The following is a 19009-nucleotide window of genomic DNA, read 5'->3' on the forward strand; positions in this document are numbered from 1 at the left end:
TGCATAAATAAATTGTTCCTATTGAAAAGAGATTTCTTTGTTTACTGTCAGTGCCTTTAATATTGAATTCTAGCACGTATTTTGTTCTCAAGAAATGTCTGTCCTTGAAGTTGATAGTAGCTTAACCCAAGTAAAAATAGCAGATATTGGCCTTCTCTAACAAATAATCAAGGGTTGTATGATGCTCAGTGATCCCCTCTGAATTCTGAAGAGCACAAGTTGGTGATGAATCATGAGTTTAATACAAATGTATCATCTTAGTAATCTGAAAAATATCATGTACAGTAAATCTTGTCTAAAATTTTCCACTGAGTAATATTCTTCAGGGCCTGCTGTTAGTACTCTTGAGATTTAACTCTGCAGATAGTGCCTAATATTTCTGGATGGATCTGAGTTCACAGATTCTGTCATTTTTGTGTATCTGTTGAAAAGTTAGACAGATTTATCTGAGAAGCAGCAGAACAAGTAAGTGAAACATGAAAATGTATTGCTCATCTACAATAAATGTGAAGAATGATGACAGCGTATCACAGAAAACTAATGCAGATATTTCAAAAAGATCTAGTTCACATGTCTTACCTCGTGTCTTAGAGCTTTCTTGTCCTTTCCCTGAAAGGGATAACTACCTCTTCAACAGGTGGAAAACAAATGGTCATCCAGAAATATTAAGGCAATGAAGGGACGTAGGGTCATAATGTACGAAAGCAGCTTTTTCTCAGAGAGGTTTCCTGATACTACAAATCCTAAAGTTTATAAAGAAGTGTTGCTGGGATGTGCTAATTTACACACACACAAAAAAGAATGTTTGTTCAGGTAGTTTTCACTTCTGGTCTCACCCTTCAGTTATTTTTCTCTATACATGAATGCTGATGCGTTTCCCATCCTCCCATAGCAGAGCTACACATTGCAAGTGTTACCTTTTGAAGGCGTAGCCAAGGGGTATGAGAGGTCTCCGAGCTGCAAGGTTGGGTACTGAGTGGAAGGGGACATGCCACCAGCAATTTTCCATTGACGGCTGATGTTCAGTGTGCACACATGGGTCACATGTAATTGAATAGGCTAAAACCAGCACAGGAGCCCAAGGCTGCCCGTGCTAGGTGCCTGATAAGAGATTCAAGCCTATGCATCTGAAGTGAGCTGAGGTCTCATGCCTTTTGCAGTGTTGAGTAGCCGAATCATGAAAAAGCTGAACGTTGCATCCTGGGCACTTCAAAATTTGCTTTTGAGGCTCTAACATGTAGTTTTGTCACTGCTTTCTTTACTTTAGTCCCCTTTACATTTTGCTAGAAAGGCCAAATGTAAAGTTATTATACAAGAAAGATATGATCCAGTTTAGTAGTTTCAAGGCAGTAAATAATGGGTTATTTAAAATTCATTAATTAATTACTAAATCATATTTTCCCTTCTTTTTTCTTTTGTAGCAGTTGAAACTCAGAGCACCAGTTCTGAGGAGCTTGTTCCAAGCCCTCCTTCACCACTTCCACCCCCTCGTGTTTACAAGCCCTGTTTTGTTTGTCAAGACAAGTCATCTGGATATCACTATGGTGTCAGTGCTTGTGAGGGATGTAAGGTGAGTGCCAAAACCTCCCTTTCTTTTTATAGTACTGCATTTCATTTTAGAGAGAGGCTAAGCAGTGGAGTTGGTGCGACTCGATTGTCTCCAAAGACGCCTATACCATTGCTCGTGGGGATTAATTCTGAGACATGAGCAAAATCATGTAAATGACTGTCATGCCTGGAATTATTTTCCTTCATTACTTCTGCCAAAGTCAATCTTTCAGAGACTTCTGTAGGTATTGACTAACATGAGAATGTGATCATAGATATAAAGATGATCAAAGAGTAATGTGAAAATGCTTCAAGACTCTTCTTTGTCTTTTTGTAGATCAGGTATAACCTAAGGATTCACGTGATCATTTTCTTGCTTATTGCGTGTGCTGCTGCCTCGTGTACCTCCAGGGGGTGAAATTTTGGAAAAGGATCTGATCATCTGGAAATTTTTGGCATAGTCTCTAACCCCACACTCATCCCAGTCACATCAGGAGTCTGAGGACAGATTAGCAAGATGGTATTTGCAAAATTTAATCTGGCAGACTGCAGTGTTGGCATTCGGGGTATGTCTGCTTGCTACTTTCCAGTACTGTGGTTGTCAGAATATGAATTGACTCTCCATTGGATACGGTAATACGATATGCAGTTCTAAAGTGGAGAATGTATCTACAGAGGAGATACACATCAGAGAAGCAATGTCAGCTGAATCATGTGCGTATGTCAACAGTTAGAGGTGCATAAGCAATGAACAGCATGTGTGCGAAAACTCAGGCCGTGGTGAAAATTCTAAAGGACAGATAACGCAGGCCAGCTGCTCTCATAGTTAACTTCATTAGTTATGGTACCCTGATACAATGGGGTTTTTCCAGCAATTAGACAAAAGATCTATGATTTTAATCTTTCAAGTTAAAAGAATTATCTATAGTGCTTACCACCATGATAATCTTAATTCATGACCAGAATATGACAGGTGATACATCCTTAAAAACAAAGTTGGTAGAAGAAATGAATGGAAAGGTATTCTGCTCATTAATTTGTATGAAATATTACAATATTTTTCGGATACTGTACAGTTAGGCATCTTTACTTTATCCTTTTAGCTTATGACTTTGCCCATGCTAGTGGCCTTTCGTACCGGTGTGAAATATCATAGCCCTGAGTTTGTGCCACTAGGCAGGAAGCTACAGGATTAGAGTCCCCCTGTTTTCTAATTTCATATGCTAAAGTAGTGGAAAGTAACTACTTAAGCTCATCTTTGTTTTAGAATCTCTTTTTGGTACTGAGGTTTTGCTTGGATATCATGTTTGTATTTTTTGCTTTCAGATGCTACAGAACTATCGAAATTTCAGTGTCTGTTTAGAAGAAGTATGATAGGAATATGCTATAGCTTATTGCATTAAGTAGGAAATCCCATCATACTCATGCTTTAACACAAATGGTGCTGTCATTTGCTCACCCACACGCTCCCTTGAAGCACAGATGTAATTGTAGACTGCGGCAGAAAGGTCATGTGTTCCTCAGACTTCATTATTTTTGAAAAATATGCTAAAATATACTGTAGGCCTCTTATTGGCATACTGCAAAGCATTCTCATAAATAATTAAAACAAGACCACACTTGTCAAAATACTTGAAGAACTCCATCTTGTAATTATTTAGCAGGAAAAAAATCATGTTTACTTATTTGCTAATTTGCAAAATGGGGTAATTCAGCACTTAGCGATAGCTGCTGTTAAAAAAAAAAAAAAGGTGAATTACATACAGAACCTGTCTGTGTGAAATAACAAGATTCCAAAGCAATAACTTGAATGCTTGAAACTGGTAATATTTGGGTTAGTTGACTCTAGGCTTCAACAGGTTTGACTAGGATGTAAAGAATCCATTCCACTGATTGGATCAACTTTCTTAGTGAGCACTAGGCACTGACAAAGAACATGATGAGAGACCACTGAATCAGCTAGTGATCCCTTTTGTGGACAAAGTCATGTATTGCATTTACTGTTGAAAACTGAGCTTTCAGGTCAACAGAAGTGGTGTGCTGAATGAGAGTAGGCAGCAGTATGTGACCACAACACCAGAGCCGTCTTCGGAATCCTCTGTACTGGCAATTTCTACATTTTCTCCAAATAACGTTACCCTTTTCTCTTGAGTCCTTTGGTAGTTTGGTCTATTTTCTTTCTCTTGATTTTTGTTTTACGCTTGCTTTCACACATTCATTTCTTGCTCCTGTACTGCAAGAAAACTGCCAGCTTATACTCCTTACTTCCAGCTATCTAGGTTCCCACCTGTACTCAAATCTTCTTCACCCTCCATTTCCACTATCAGCTCTTACTTTATGCTTCTCTTTCTGTCCAGCCTTCGTTGTATTTAAAAAAAAAAAAATCAGCTAGTTGTTTCTCCAGTTTTCTGTGGATTTCTGTCCTTCAATTGGTTGACACTGGTTTACAGAAAAGTAAGGCGTCTACTCACTGTCACACTGTAGTTTTGTGCCAATTCTCTGGTGAATCAGGAAACAGCAATTAGGAAAAATTCACGTTACAGCCTTTCCTCTAGTTAGAAAACAGGTATATTGAACACACACTTTCATGCAATTTCAAAAAAGGGCATTTTCTTGGAGACTGCTGAAATTGACCAAGACATTGAAAAGATGCTGGGATGGGGAGAGAAAACCTCACGATCGTTGGATTACACAAAGCTGATTTTCATGAGAAACTTGACGGAAATATCATTCTAATCAAGTAGGAATTTGGGGTTTTTTTCCTCTTTCTGTCTGACCTCGTTGTCATTTTCTCTTTCTTCACTTGTGTTTCCATTGTCTCTTTCTTCACTCGGTTTTCCATCTTTGTTCTGTGAGTTTAAACCTTGAACTCATTCCTTTTTTCTTCTGCTTTCGCACCTCCCTCTGCTCTAAGAACCTTCTCTCAAGTCTTTTTCCTTTTTCCTTTCTGACTCATTTACCTTTCCCTTCAGATTCCTGGCAGTCTTGTTTCTCTGTGAAAAAACAAACAGAAAACTCTCCTTGGATCGTATCTGTCTCTCTGATTAGGGCTCTGCACCTTTTTTTTTTTTCCATGCTGGCTCTCCCTTGATTTTCTTCTGGTTCTTTGTTTCCTGTTCTTATGCCTGTCCACGCTGAGCTCCAGCAAAGTTGCCATCGCAGTGATCATTAGCAGTTTCCTTCTAGCACAGTCAAAGGGATAGCTCTCTGTCCTTGAGGTTTGGGGTTGATTACTGCCTTTGACTCAGCAGGCTTTCTTCTTCCTGGCTTCCAGGGCTCTGTTCTTCAGATTCTGCTCCTACCTGCTTCACCTCCTACCTTGTTTATTTAATGTCTCTTTAAATGGCTCTTTATCCACTTCCTGTTGCTATTTTCCGAGGTTCTGTTCTTTGGTTCTCTATGTCGAAAGCGTCAGCTACTGAACTGCTTTACGGTAGACCCATGGCCAGTGTGCCAAAGGCTTGGGGTGGGTTATGGTAATATTTTGCTAGCAAAGGGTATATTCTTAATGGGGACTGCTCCAGTGGTAAATCGTTGGAAAGCTGTTGACATTTATTATGGCCTCATGATGCTCAGCTTGGGAACTTCTTCACTGGAAATTTTTTCTTTCCTCAGTTCTCATCTGCCCATGGATGATTTCCAAAACTATCCCTCCCGTTCTGACTTCTCCCCCTACCATCTTTCCCTGGTTTGCCCTCTTGCTTGTCTGGCTGCTGCCTAGGACTCGGATGCGTGAGGACAGAACTTTCACCACATGTAACATCACCACATGTAATCTCATGGCTTCCTGTTTTTCAGCTTTATACCACAACATTGTTGTTCATCTGCAGCATTGTAATTCACACGATGTGCTTTTTCCCCTGGAATCTACCCTCAGCTGCCTTCACCGTCCAACCCTTCCTCGTGCTGTGGTCCTCTTGTGGTGATTGACAGTCCTTCCTTCCCTTTCCCTTCCCACTGTTGGCCTTGGGCCTTACTCTTCTGTGCATCTGGGAACAACCTCCTAGCCTCCCCTGTCAAATGCTTTCTCCTTTTATCTATTCTAACCCCCACTTTTTCAGCTGACCCTTCTGTCTACTCAGTATCACAGTCCTCAACACTGTCTCCGGAAAGATTGTTGTGTATCTTGTTTTGATGTCCTGGTGTTTTAAGATTTTTAGGGGCTGAAGCGCTTCATAGTATATGTTTACGAACCACAGTGAAAGTTTAGGAGCTGTCTAAATAATTTTAAGCTATCTCTTGTTTCATAAATTCAGTATTTTAATATGTTCAGCCCCAAATTTTTATTTGTGATGACAGATTTAGGGTGCCTGACTTCTTGCTTTCCAAACTTGAGATGTAACAGAGAGATGCAGCTTTCAGCAGGTTGATATCCTGTGCTTTTTCTCACTTTGATCAGACAAATTCAGCACTCAAGGTTTTTTTTGTTGTTTTAAAAATTTTAACTCTGTGTTTAATTCTGGGTTTTACGCTGCAAAAGGCAGATATGTTTTGAAGCCTGACAATAGCTTTATGTATATTGGAATCGCAAAAACAAATCGACCTTCACAGCACAGTTGTAATTTGTAAGGAAAATTCCAGAGCTAACCCATAGTTTTATGTGTAAAATACAGTGCATTTACAATATTCAACTTCTTTACAAGTTTTCCATTTTGAAAACTTCATGGCATTTCCGAGGCGGGCTTTGAAATTTACTCATTCGTTTCATGACCTCAATGAAAGACGTTTAAAATCTTTTTTTCCCCCCCCCCCCGGTCTCTGGGTGTTGCTAGATAGCACGCAAACAAATTCCATACAAAGTGAGCAACTCGGATTTATCCAGCTGGTCCGAGTGGTTACAGGACTGTCACTGAAAGCCCAACCCTTTGGTCCTTCCTGACTTCAGTCGTCACTGTAGCCGGGTCTGCAGACTGGGGGAGTGAGCGCAGGGGGCTCCTTCCCCACAATGGCATCATTGTGCAGCTGAGGAGGAGACGCTGGTGCTCTGGCAGATTCAGCTGCCTCTTAAAAGCCTTGTCCCTTGTTCGAGGCCTTTAAAAGATGGCATTCCTCTGCTGGCAACCCTGCCCGGGTTCCTGGCTTCAATCTGATGGCTAGCAAAACTGCCTAAAGCAGTTTTGGAAGCGAAGGCAATACAACATATAAGAGAGTAGGTTTACGGTCCAGAAGTTTTGTCTGAATGATCAAGGTGCCTCTCTGCCTGTTAGTGATGCTAATGGACGAAAATGTAAATAAATCTCTTTCAGTACTGAGTGTTCTCAGATCGTCTTTTATCATAAAAGGATAGCTTTCCTTCCATTAGAGTTTTTGTATAAAACCATATCTAATGTGGGGTCATTAAATTAAAAGGGTAGCCACATTTAATATATTTCAGAGATCTTTGGCTATGAAAATAGTATGTCTACTTGTTTGACTCCTTCCTGACTCAAATAATTTTTTTTATTGCAAAGACTTTAAGCACTAAGAAAAAAAAACATTGCTATAGGCCTTGAAATTTAGGTCCGTAATCCTGTAAACTGACTCCTGCAGAAAAACATGATACACATGTGAGGGAGAAGAAAATAAACAGAAAATGAAACAGTTTTTGCTTCGTCCAGGTTTGTTGATCCGTGGATGTGGATGTGTAGCTCAGGAAAAGAGCTGTCCCCCTGTTAGCCTTTCCTGACTTGCTTGGGGATGCGTTGGGAGGTGGTCCTGCCGTTTAATTGAAGCCCGAAGTTAGCTGCTTAGTGTTGAAGGCCAGGCTCTCTCTGCAGTTAGCGGGCAGAGGAGCCCCTCTGGTAGATGATTGGGAGCATCTAACCTGAGTCACCCTCCAGAGCAGCCTGTCCCCACGAGCAGTTCAGTTTGGTGCCCAAATCACGGCTGTGTTAATAATCTCCATGATGTCCCTCGGGACACTCGGAGGGCAGAGGTTCCCCAACTGCAGCCCATGAATCCACAGTAAGCGATCAACAGCTGGTTTACAGAATGCTACTGATTAAAAGTTAGAACTGTTTTAGATTTTATTTTTTTGTTTATTGAAAGTTTGATTACAAAGATGCACTGTGGTCTGCGAAAAATGCTGGAGTGGCCTAAAATGGTTTAGGGATTGTTGTAACAGAGTTCCCTTTATGGACGTGTCCTTCAGGACAGATGCCTTTTTCTTTTAATAATGCCTCTTAAATCATATGGGGGCAGATTTGCATTTACTGAGGTAGTTCTGATTTTGTAGCGGGCTCTTAAGCAGCAGTTCTTTCTGATAACCACACTCTTGCACATGTTCGCTTCCAGCTATAATGTAATTACATTTAAGCCTATATTTATGCCCCTTAGCGGGAATAATGATCCAGGCATAGAACTTTCTCCAAGTTACCTAGCCCTAAAAGTAAAAATGAAACCAAACCTCATAAAACCAGCTAACTACTATTCCATATTTTTGTTTGGTTTTGCTTTTCTGGCATGTTTTTATCACCTAAAACTGATATAAAAATAAGAAATGTATAGTTGAAAACATTTTTTTTGAGCTTTAGATACTCAGCTACAGGAAGCATATGCGTTGTATCAGTATATGACTTGTATACTGTGTGTTTCCATGTATGCAGTTGTAAAGGCTTCTTTCAGTTCAAAGTAAACTGTAGATCAGCTTGAATGATCAAGCTGTATTCGTCTCCATTTAGGCTGTATTAGTAAGTGACAGTGGAAGCAGTACAAATGCATGCTGTCGTTCATGCACAGCAATGAAAAATTCCTCAAATCATGGAAAATTGTTCCCAGTTTTAGCTAAATCAACAATCATTTTTTAGAGGAAGGTGAAAAATATATTTAAAGATACATTTCTGCATCCTGTTAATATCTGCTGATCTTCAGCTCTGAGCACTTTACACTGTAGCAGTGTTTTAAGCCATTTGTTTGCAGAAAACAGTGCCATAAGGAGAAAAAATGCGAAATGGGTTGCAAGTGATTTCAATGCAGTACTGAAAGCCTGGAGATTTTTATATATTTCATGCTAGCAGGGCAGATCTGATTGCTTTAATGCTCTAACTATGAGATTTCAGTGTTTAAAGTAACAAAAAAAGGAAAGCCAGATTTCCTTTAAAAAGCTGCTGTCTGTGTTTCTGTAAGTTCTTAATTAATTCTTCTTATTATTTAGAATAAAAACTTTCCCCAAATACTAATTTTTTTTCATATTTTTTATAGGATGGGAAGGCATATTTTTATTGGAAGTTCGCTGAGAGCAAGTGAAAATGATGAAATAGATGGGATCGGAAATAAAAATCTTGTGTTACCCTGTATTTTAAAATCTCAGTGCTGAGCGGTGTGAATGACATGAAATGAAGAACAAAATTAACTGCCAAGCACGTCAGATAATAAAAGTGAAAGTTGTGTGGTGCATTTGAATGTCAGGTTGGATTTCCAGGGCTCTGGGCCCCAGACCAAGCTGTGGATTGTACCCCTGCTGCTCCGCTGCACTGGGGTTCTGGAGCAGAGACAAAGACTACCGGAGTCGGTGTCCGCAGAGGAGGTATAACACATGTATCGCAGCTAATCGTCCTGATATCCTGCTGGTTACCCTCCGTCGTAGACCAGGGGTTCACCTTAAGCTGGGAGAATAGTTGTTTTTACTAATGATTTTCATTTGTTTCTGGCAGCGATGGCAGTGCTATAAAAGTGCAGAGATTATCCCAAAGTACTTTATAACCATGCTAACCATGCTGTTCCAGTTATTTGCAAGCATGAGGGCTAATGTCCTGTGGAAACAGGAATTGGAAACTACTCTCTTTCTTCGCATAAGCTGTCAAAGAGCGATATGTAACTGTTTGGATTAAGTCCCGCACTCCCTTTTTGTGCAAAAATCCTGACGTGGTCAAGGCAGGCTTTCTTGAAAAGGGAGAACAGCAGCAGACTCTTCCACGATGGTGAGCTGAGTGGTCACCAGGCGTGTTTTTGGGCACTGCGCTGCAGTGGTCTGTACCCGGGAGATTTTTGGCCCTACCGAGCAGCCCCTGGGCAGGGTTTGGCACTGCAAAGTGACCATTTCCCGTAGTCAGCTGGTATCCAGCCAGCCTGTTTTAGGGGCCAGAAGAGTTAACTAATGTAGATGTGGACTTTCCCATCGTACCTCAGTCCGCCGCAGTGCCCATGACAGTCCCCAAGAGCATTCCCTAATATAGATGTAGCCTTAATGTCTGCTGACCTCGGCATATCTTTTCAGGGTCTTTTCCCACTAACTAGTCCATAATAGCTATAGTTTTGTCCATTATTATTAAACTAAAATTGCCAGATCTTCTGCTTGTGCCAATGTCTGCTCATTCTCTACGCTAAGAATATGTGCAGTGAAACATAGTAGGAACTTAAAATTTACATGTGTATGTTCCTGTTGTTACTGAAGTGAAATCAGGATCCCTGCTTATTAGCTGACGGCCGAGAGAACTGAGGTTCGCACCAGATCAGTCCTGTGCGCCTGGTTTGCAGCATCGTCAACAGAATTAAGAAAATTATATGTATGTGTAAGAGCACTGTCTGTGCAAATCAGGTAGTGACACATTGACAAGAGATGTCAGAATGCATTTGACATTTCACTGGAGGGAGGAGGAAAACCCCTTTTGTTCCAATCATTTGTCATCTTTTCAATCTATTTCACAACTCCCCATTGGTTTAAGGACCACATGTGGCCTTTAATTATAGATGTGGAGTACAGGCTGTCCTGTGCACACCCTGAAAGTCATTACACTGCGGAAAAAAAATGCAGTTTTACACTATATGTAATACACCGTTTTATAATACCTTTAAAAAGTACTGTTTGCAGAGATAATTCAGTAGAAAAGGGAACATTGATATCTGTGAGCAAATATCTCGGAAATGAAATACTCTGGGGTTTTTTTAGTAACAATAGTAGCCTACCTTCCTTTTTACACTGTGCCGTACTACTCTATTTATGTTTACTTACTGAACCACAACTACAGAAGTCTAAAAATCCAATGAACTAGATTTCATTTTTTAACTCTGGAACTGTTTTAAGGTAAGCGGGCTAGCGAGACTTTGATAGAGAAAGATAAACAAGTAATCAGTCTGTTGAATTTAGATTTGAAAACTTGCTGGAGCCCCCAGTCAAGTGCACGGTTTTCCAGAGACTTCTCTGGAGGAAAAGGGGGCGCGTGGAATAGTTTGATCTGAGTATTGATTTAAATGCTGGTGAGACAGTTAAGGGTCACTGTTCTGTTTGCTTTAGGCATCTTTCTAAATTGTAGTTTGAGTTTTTCTAAAAAGTACTTAAAGATTTTCTGATTGGCCCATGTTAGAAAGAGAACTAAATCCAAAATTAATGGTTTTCCTAAGCGTAGACAAAGGAAATATCCATCGTCTAATCCTCCTTACTTACATGTTTAGTATATATTCAGATGCTCTTTGTTTGCTGGATTTATTATGAGAAACATACCTATCTCCATTTTCTGGTTATTGTAAACCATCACCCGGTCCATAAGCGGTCAGCTCCCCAATTTGCAGAAACGCTCTGACTGGCCTAAGAATGTGACCTTCCCTTGCTCTCTGCATGTATTGACTGACCTGCTCATGGAAACAGAGGTCCTTTTTAATCTCGAATGAAATGTTCCTTTGAGGAAATTTCCTGAAGGGGTATTTTCTTTAGCCTCTTCTGGAAATGGAGTGCAATTGAATTTGCAGCGTGGCTCCCCGAGCTATTCAGCTTAGCAGAGCCAGAGCTATTCTTCGTGAAATCTCAGCCTTGTACTATACCAGCAAAGCCAACAGTATGCAGCTCTCCACGATTTGGTATTTCCCATGAAGTTAGCATTACAGATTCTTTCTTCAAGTTGTTAATTGTATACATTTTTCTTTCTCTCCCTCCTGTAAAACAAAAAAATCTCTTAGTAAAAAAAAAACAGTTCCAGTTATGAGGAACCTTTCAAGAGTTAGAAAGTATCACAGTTAAAAGTATACCGGTGTGTTAATCTTCTCCTCTCTCTATCTGGCTCCCGCTATAGTCTTGGATACTTTGTGTTTCCCAAGCTCAGTAGCAGGTTGTGTCCTTTTTTGTTTTATATTATTCTGCTTATTTCAGATGGACTTTCCATACACAAGGAGACACCTTTAGTGGTGGCATCTCTGTCGCAGCTCGGGATTCGCTTACAAAAAGTTATTTTTTGTGTTAAAGGAGCTATGCATCTAATTCTGTAACTGGTATTTTTGGTATATTAATATATTAATTGTTTAATTGATATATCACTGCGGCATGTTCAGAGTCCCTACGCATAAATTGTTCTTCCCTTTGATAATATGCAGGAGTCCCTGCAATTTTGACAGCTCAGTTGAGAAGAAAACTGAGATATAAGAATACATCTTTGTGAATAAAATGCATTGTGGTTTCACATGGCCACACTTACAACTTTTTCATTCTATCTACTTTATTGGAAGAAGTTACTGTGCAATTAAAAACTTTATCGTACGCCTAATACTCATGCAAAAGAGGGAAAAGATACATTGTTTCTGGATGCCCTGCCTAGAGTAATGGAGGCATAACCACAGTGAGCCCCAGGGACTGGTGGAGCCCCACCAGCACGAGAGGGAGAGCTGGGAGCCCCCAACCAAACTCCTTGCCACCGCCAATGAGCAGTGTCCAGAATAGCCTGTGTGCAGTGAGTTTGAGGAAATATATTCTTGTTCATGGAGTTAAGTTTGTTCCCATTTCAGATTCTCTTTAAAAGTGACAACTTAATGGGTCCTATAACTGTCAGATATGGCCTGTTCCATGTCCCTCCTTGCATGCACTTACCAGGGTAAACGGAGATTTATAGTACCTGTGCAGCCGCTCCGATGGGCTACTGTGCAGTCCTCCTCCGACTGTGCGGGCTGATTACTCTGCAGATAAATCTTCCCAGCAGGGAAGAGGCCTGGGTATGTGGCTCTTTGGAGCTCTGTGCATGTATGATAAATATGTGTACCTTATTAGGTCCTCTCTCCAAAATGCAGTGATCCCCGTGTGCTTTCTGCTGGTGCAAAACAGTGGCAGCGCTCCAAGTCTACAGACGTTTAAGCACAGAGTTTGAGAGATGGCAATGCAGCCCACCGTTTTTGAAATGAATGAGCACCCCCCTCCCCTCTTTTTCCCCCTTGATCAGGAAGATCAAGGCATAGCTCAGATGCTGCTGCAAATGGTCTTAATCAGTCAACTTTATCCTAGGTGATGCAGGGCAACAGCTACCTGTACAGAAACAAAAAAGAAAACTTTTTTTTTTCTAAAGGAAAGAAGAAAGGCAGTCTTAGGTAACCAAAAGAGGTGAAGCATGGCACCCAGGAGCCAAATGCTAACTAAGACTTTTTGATCTTACCCTTACTCACTTATTCCATGTGATTTGGGCAGACTGAAAGAATGAGCATCTTGTCAGCCTCTGTGTTTAAATCTGCCCATTGATTAGAGTCTGGCAGAGGAGGGAGAAAACAGGAAAACATCTTGCTAAATTTTTCCTCTGTTAATCGGCCCCAGCTCATTCACGCTCCTCCCTTCAAAGGTCATGTTTGCCGCTCGTCAGATCGTTCTCAAGTTGCTCTGTGCCAGGCTCCCTCTTCCCTTCATCTTCGCTGAATGAACAGCAGCGCCCAAAACTTGGCAAAGTGGGGCAGGACTATATTTGTCATGTAAGCTGTGCTTCTTTTTCACCATCTCAGCATGGTGTCTGTCACCTTTACAACAAGATACGTATCTCTGGTTAGTGCAGCTTTATGATCCCTATTACCACTTTTGGGGAGATCAGTCACCGTTTCCTCTACCTCTGTTGGTGTAGTTAATAGTTCCACTCCAGGCGTAACACCTTGTGCTTGCACATACTGCACTTAATCTGCCGTTTTCAGTCTCTTTTTCCATTTCAGAAAGATCATTTTGAATGCTGTCCGCTAGCGCTGGGGCAGTGCAGGGCGACCTGCTAATTCCATTTGCTGCACGATGCAATAATGCAATTAGGCAAAGCGGTCCGGCAAGGTGCACGGGTAGTCTGTGTGCAGGCATCAGGCGGAGGGGCATGGCCCACCTTAATCACTCGGAACAAAACCGCTGGTTTTGCCAGGCTGTTCCGACTCATCTCCCCGCTGTCGCCGTCTGTAATGAGTTTCAGCTGCAGTGTGGAAAGGTAATTTTCCTTGACTGCTGCCAGTACTAGAGAGCCAGAGCTAAATATTTGTGGGTGTTTAGCTCTATTTTCTGGTTTCCAGGGATCAGAGTTTTGCTAAATTTTGCACTTCAGGAGGTTTCAGTGGGTAGTTCTGCACTAGCAGAGTTTCGTTTGTCCCTGAATATTGGTGCATGAGGGTACAGCATAAAGTAATCGGTGCAAGACATTACTTGCTGGATTTCAAGGGATTTCCTGCAACATATTTGTTTAGAGATCAGTTGTCAAAACTGCTCGCAAAAAAAAAAGCGCAGGGAGATAATGAACGTATGCTGATGAGCCATTCAGACGGATGCCTGAAAAACTTATCAGGAAGCATAACGCTCAAGACATCTGCTTTATTTTGGAGTGTTTATGTACGTGTCATTTCTTTGGAATATTTGCGGTTTGTTCCTGCGTTGTTTTTGTAGGTCGCTTTATCCCTCCGCAAAAGCTTCTCGTGCGTTGCAGATTGGGCAACGTTTTAAAACCCCTCTCGGGGTTGGATAAAGCCAGCAAAACCAGGCTCGTTTTTAAGACCATGCCCGCGTTAGGAAGCGGCGTGGCACGAGTCGGCTCTCGGCCTGCCCTGCAAGCAGGTGATGGGAGCCCGGAGCAGGTGGAGGTCGTTCAGCTCGCCCCGGTGAGCACCCAGACATCCCCTGAGCGCCCAGGCGGCGGGCAAGGCAGGCTGGGGTGCTCGGGGCCCGTTGTTGAGAGAGAGGAGGGAACAGCTGGCTTTGCACAAACTGCGTGAATCTGGCTCTTAAAGCAAGGGGAGTTGTGATTCAGTCAGCTTGCAGGCATATATAAATATTTGTGGCATAGCTTGCGTTATTATTTCAGTCGGGCTATAAACATTCGGGTGCTGATAGTCGGCTAGAAACTAGCAAGTCTATAAATTTTAGACGACAGCGAAGTGCAGGGGGTGTTTTATTGACTGCCAAGGTATGCAAGTCCCCGCGTCTCTCTCCTGTTAAATAATTGCAGTGCCAAATACGTATGGGAACTTTGTGCCTCGTCTCGGTTAAGTTTGAAAGAGGAGGAGGAGGAAGCAAAGCTTACTCACGCGGGGAAATTCCTGGGAGCGCAGACATACCTTCTGCCTCCCATATAGGCTCTTGTTTGAGCTTGCCCTTTCCTCTTTGCATGTTTCTACCTCTGCCAGCAGCTAAATGGAGAGGCTAATTTGAAAGACTCGGGGAAGTAATTGCAGTTGATGATTGCATAGCTAACATGACTCTTTCCCTTGTCTTGTGTGTGTGTGTGGCAGGAATCTGCACGTTACTGCCTGGGTACAGCGTGCTGGGGATTTTTTGTTGGCGCTAGGAGAAGCGCTGCTTTGTTAGGCTAGCTCCCGCGCGCCTTCTCGTCTTTGTCGCTCTCTTTAGGGAAAATAAAAAAAATCCTATGTGCGTCTATTAAAATTGTGACACTGCCCCTGAAATACCACCCCCCCGTCCTCCCCCAACCCCCATGGATAAAAAAAGAAACCTTCAGAATTAAGACTAACCCTCTGAATTAAACTATCACCAGTTGTAGATTTGGGGGATAACGATTCTGAGAGTCTTTCCTGATACTGTGTTTCCATGCAAGAGAGCAGCTACGTAAATGGCTTGGAAAAGTGTCATTCTTTACTAAGAAATACTGCACTTAATTAATTCTTGCTCCTGGGAGGTCAACCTGGGGCACTCATTATTGTCTTAATTGGTGGTATAAATCCTGAGGCACTGGAGGAAAAAGGGGGGGAAAAAAAGAAAACGATGAGCAGTTAACAATGTATAGCCTTTTGGATAAGTGCGAGCCAGTTGTACTACCATCTTATTGACATTTTATGGTTTTTAGTGGCTTAGAGGTCTGGTCCTCCACAAATTAGGTTAAAGGGCATTGATTTGCATAAACAAAAATATAGGAACAATAGCAAAAGGCAGTAAGTCTTTCCTGTGTTCTGCGTTAAACCGTGTGAAGTAGCGCAGTGCTCTCCAGCTCAGAAAAATGTTTCTTTGATCTCCTGTTAGTCATATTAAATTATATTCATTACACTTCCCATCTGGAGTTTCCTAGCAGGCCAAAAATCATCCTATAGACATTACTGAAAGGAAGTTAACTGTAACTTTTTAATTGTATACATTTCATTTCCTTTTTTTTTTTTTTTTTAATTTGAAGAAAGCAGATGGAATTGCATACCAGCTCCTTCCTCTCGGTTTAAATTACTGAAGTGAAGCAGCAGAAAATCTCAACCGTTCTTCCTCCTCACATATTGTTTCAAGGTGATGACTGTGCTGTCTGGAGACTTTGACATGTTTGCTAAAAAGGTCAGGAGTTCAGTGGAAATCAAAGTTGTGGAGAAATCCAAGTGTGGTCTTATGGATACTGTTGTACCCTTACCGGAGCAGGTTGCTGCGGATTGCATTTGAATGAATGAAGCTCACAAACTTCCTGGCAAATAGCAATCATTTTCCATCCTTTCCTGTTGGGCAGATCAGTTTATCAGTAGCTGCCTTTCTGCCAGTTGGCAAGAAGAACGGTGTTTCAAACTTACTGAAAAAAATGAATAGTTTTAACTATTTTGGGCCTGTTTTTAATGTCAGGCCGAGCTTTGTGGAATCAGAAAACGTGTTGGTGTAGGGTGCCGTAAAAAATGGGTTTCACTTCCAGCCTTACCAGTGGCCATGGGGCCATTAGTAGCCCCAAGAATAATTTCCTTCGAAGTGTGTTGTTGAAATTATTTCTTCCTTTCCCTCTGAGGCAGGCGAGACTCTTTTCACTTTAGAAAATATTAGGATTTATCAAGTGTGGCTTTCCCTGGCTTTGCTGGAGAGTTTCTTGCAGTTGCAATGAGCGTTCCCACTTTGGTAGCTTAGAGAGGGCTGACAAATTCCTCATCTGCCTGTTTCTGTCCACTGGGCCTTTTTTTTTTTTCTTTTTTTTTCTATTTAGAAATGAGGAAACCCTAAAGCCTTACAAGCTTTTCCATTTGTATAAAAATTATAAAAAGAGAATAGCCATTTTTCACCCTTAGTGGGTTGCCCTTAGGTCCACAGGTCTGTATTCCTGTGTGCGAGATTTAGGGTAACACCTGCTCATTTTTACAAAATGTTTTGAGTTTTGTTGATAAAAAGCCCTGCTTTAAATCGCAAATTTTGTTTTGTTCCTCCAGCCGTGAAAGGTTATGGCTGCCCTTCACCTGCCGAATAAATGGCTAGACGAGATGAAACACGGATGGCGAGCAGAGATTTCCTGCTGGCAGTAGCAATAACAAGAAACCTAGACAGCGGGTTGGGCGTCCAAGGCCTCTTCTACAGCGCAGTTGACATGCTCTAGGTGTTCTCTGTGTTTATTCATTTATTTTGCAGAGATCCAACTGTCCTGCCCAGACATACGTAATCAGCACAATTGCTGTGCTTCCTGGCAGTAAGCCTCCCTCTGCTTGCTCTTGTAGCTGCTTCCATTTTGTGCAGGCGCTGGTTTTCAGCCATGATGTCGGGCACTTAATTTGTTTATTGCAAAAGCTGTGATTTCCAAAGCATGACAGACAGGGCACACATCCTGGAAGAGCGCTGTGCAACTAACAGTATGCTCATTTTTTAGTTTCCTCTTAGCTGTTTTTGCAGCTTTTGTTACTTGTGGGGTCTTATGTTCTCCCTGCAGCCATTTTATATTATCTTTTACAGTATACAGACCACTTAGTAGCATATGCCATGTGTTTTTTGTTCTCTTATAAACCTCTCTATGCAATTTCAGTTGTGGAGTTGCATGTTGTCAATGACTTTTAGACCAAATATTCCCGTTGTAAACCAGAAGTTGTGCTCTGTCTACCCTAACCTGGCTGCAGATCCTACCTGAGAGCAAGCTGTTCTTTATTCCTTGACTGTTGTCACCTGCAGCAAAAATACTGCAGGTGGTGTTTTGCTCATGGATGCACCTGTGTAGTTCCCCAAACACACAGGCAAAGTGCGTTTGTGCAGAGGGAGCAGGACCTGGGTCCTTCTTATCTTCCCAGGGTAAGTTTTACAGAGTTAGCAGGGGTAGAGGGTTGCTTAAATGGATAAAATAAATAGACTGAAATGAGGCTGCACATCAGGAACAGATTTGCTTGGTAAAAAGGTACGTGTTTACACATGCCTATTTCAGAGTGCAGCAAATGGCAGAAGTTTCAGGTGTGCCGTGGGCTGGATTTTCTTTTCAGTTGTTGTTGCTACTTATTTTTTCCTTCAAAACGTAAGTTTATCAATGACTTGGTAAACTGTACTGCAGAAAAGTCTTTCCTCCTCCTTTGTTTCTTTTATGGATGTAGTGGCAAGACACTTCACTCGGAAGCTTATTTTGCAAATGTGCCAAAGAATGGCCCCTAAATCTGCAGGAGTCATAGATGGCTGACTGTATTTGGGGGGTAATCAAAGCTGAACCAGATGAACTGAGCAGGCTGTTCAAACAGATTGAGCTAGAATAGCCCTTCTCTTTTGATTGCCCTGTCTCTGGCTTGCAGTGCAGTTTTTCAGCTTGTAAGCCTACGACATCTGTGAATAAGATTTAGCACACTTTATGCTAGCAAAATATTTTTAGGAAGCTGTTAAGACCAAATGATCCTTCTCATCATGTGATATGCATAGTTTTAGCTTTAAATCATGTGACTTGCCAAAATCAGCTGTAAAGCAAAGAAGAGGGAATTGACTATCAGATACTTAAGCATAGTGGTTCGTGTGAATAATTTTGTAAGACTTCATAAGCTTGAACGTTTAACATTATGTTGAGGGCTTATTCATAATGACTTCCTTTGTACTCAGATAACTAGCGACATAATGGTGTTCAAAATATTATTGGTATATTAAATATTCTCTGGGAGCAATGCTGCTCTGCGCTGCGCTCTTTAATTTTAGACACGCTGACAGGCAAATAGTACACAAGTAAATGGTAAGTGGGATAAGGTGGGTTTTTTTGGCATGGTGTTGAAGTTACATTGACTAAATAGGTTATTTGGTTTTAAGCAATAGACGTAGTAAACTGGCTTTATTTGCCGCTTGATACATACGGTTTCACGTATCACTCTCTGCTTTCAGTGCAGCGGATAAGATATCAGCTCAATTAAAAGTGAAAAATAATCTGTCTGCTCTGCCAGTGGTGAATGCTCGGAGAACACACGCTGATACAATAGATTTCTGAATAATTTATACTCAGCGTTTTTTCCTTGCGCTCAGTAAATGAGGACGCCTGATGTGGCATGGTCAGAATGATATTCTATCTGTCATCCATTAAGGTAACAAGATTGGTGGGCCGGGGAGGGGCATGGCTCGGAGTGCAGAAAAGATGAGATTAAAAAT

The 19009-nt window shown here is 41.5% G+C and overlaps 1 protein-coding gene across 13 annotated transcripts in view; it reads left to right on the forward strand.

The window, feature by feature from the left end:
- RARB (retinoic acid receptor beta) overlaps positions 1 to 19009 on the forward strand; it is a 336226-nt gene that overhangs the window by 265113 nt on the left and 52104 nt on the right. For all 13 annotated transcript variants that reach the window (XM_068935450.1, XM_068935449.1, XM_068935455.1 and 10 more), the window contains one exon: positions 1422 to 1570. In XM_068935450.1, coding sequence (XP_068791551.1) covers positions 1422 to 1570 — 149 coding nt within the window. The remainder of the gene's footprint in view (positions 1 to 1421; positions 1571 to 19009) is intronic.

This window comes from Struthio camelus, chromosome 2 (genome assembly GCF_040807025.1).
Source record: "Struthio camelus isolate bStrCam1 chromosome 2, bStrCam1.hap1, whole genome shotgun sequence".
Lineage (NCBI taxonomy): Eukaryota > Metazoa > Chordata > Aves > Struthioniformes > Struthionidae > Struthio > Struthio camelus.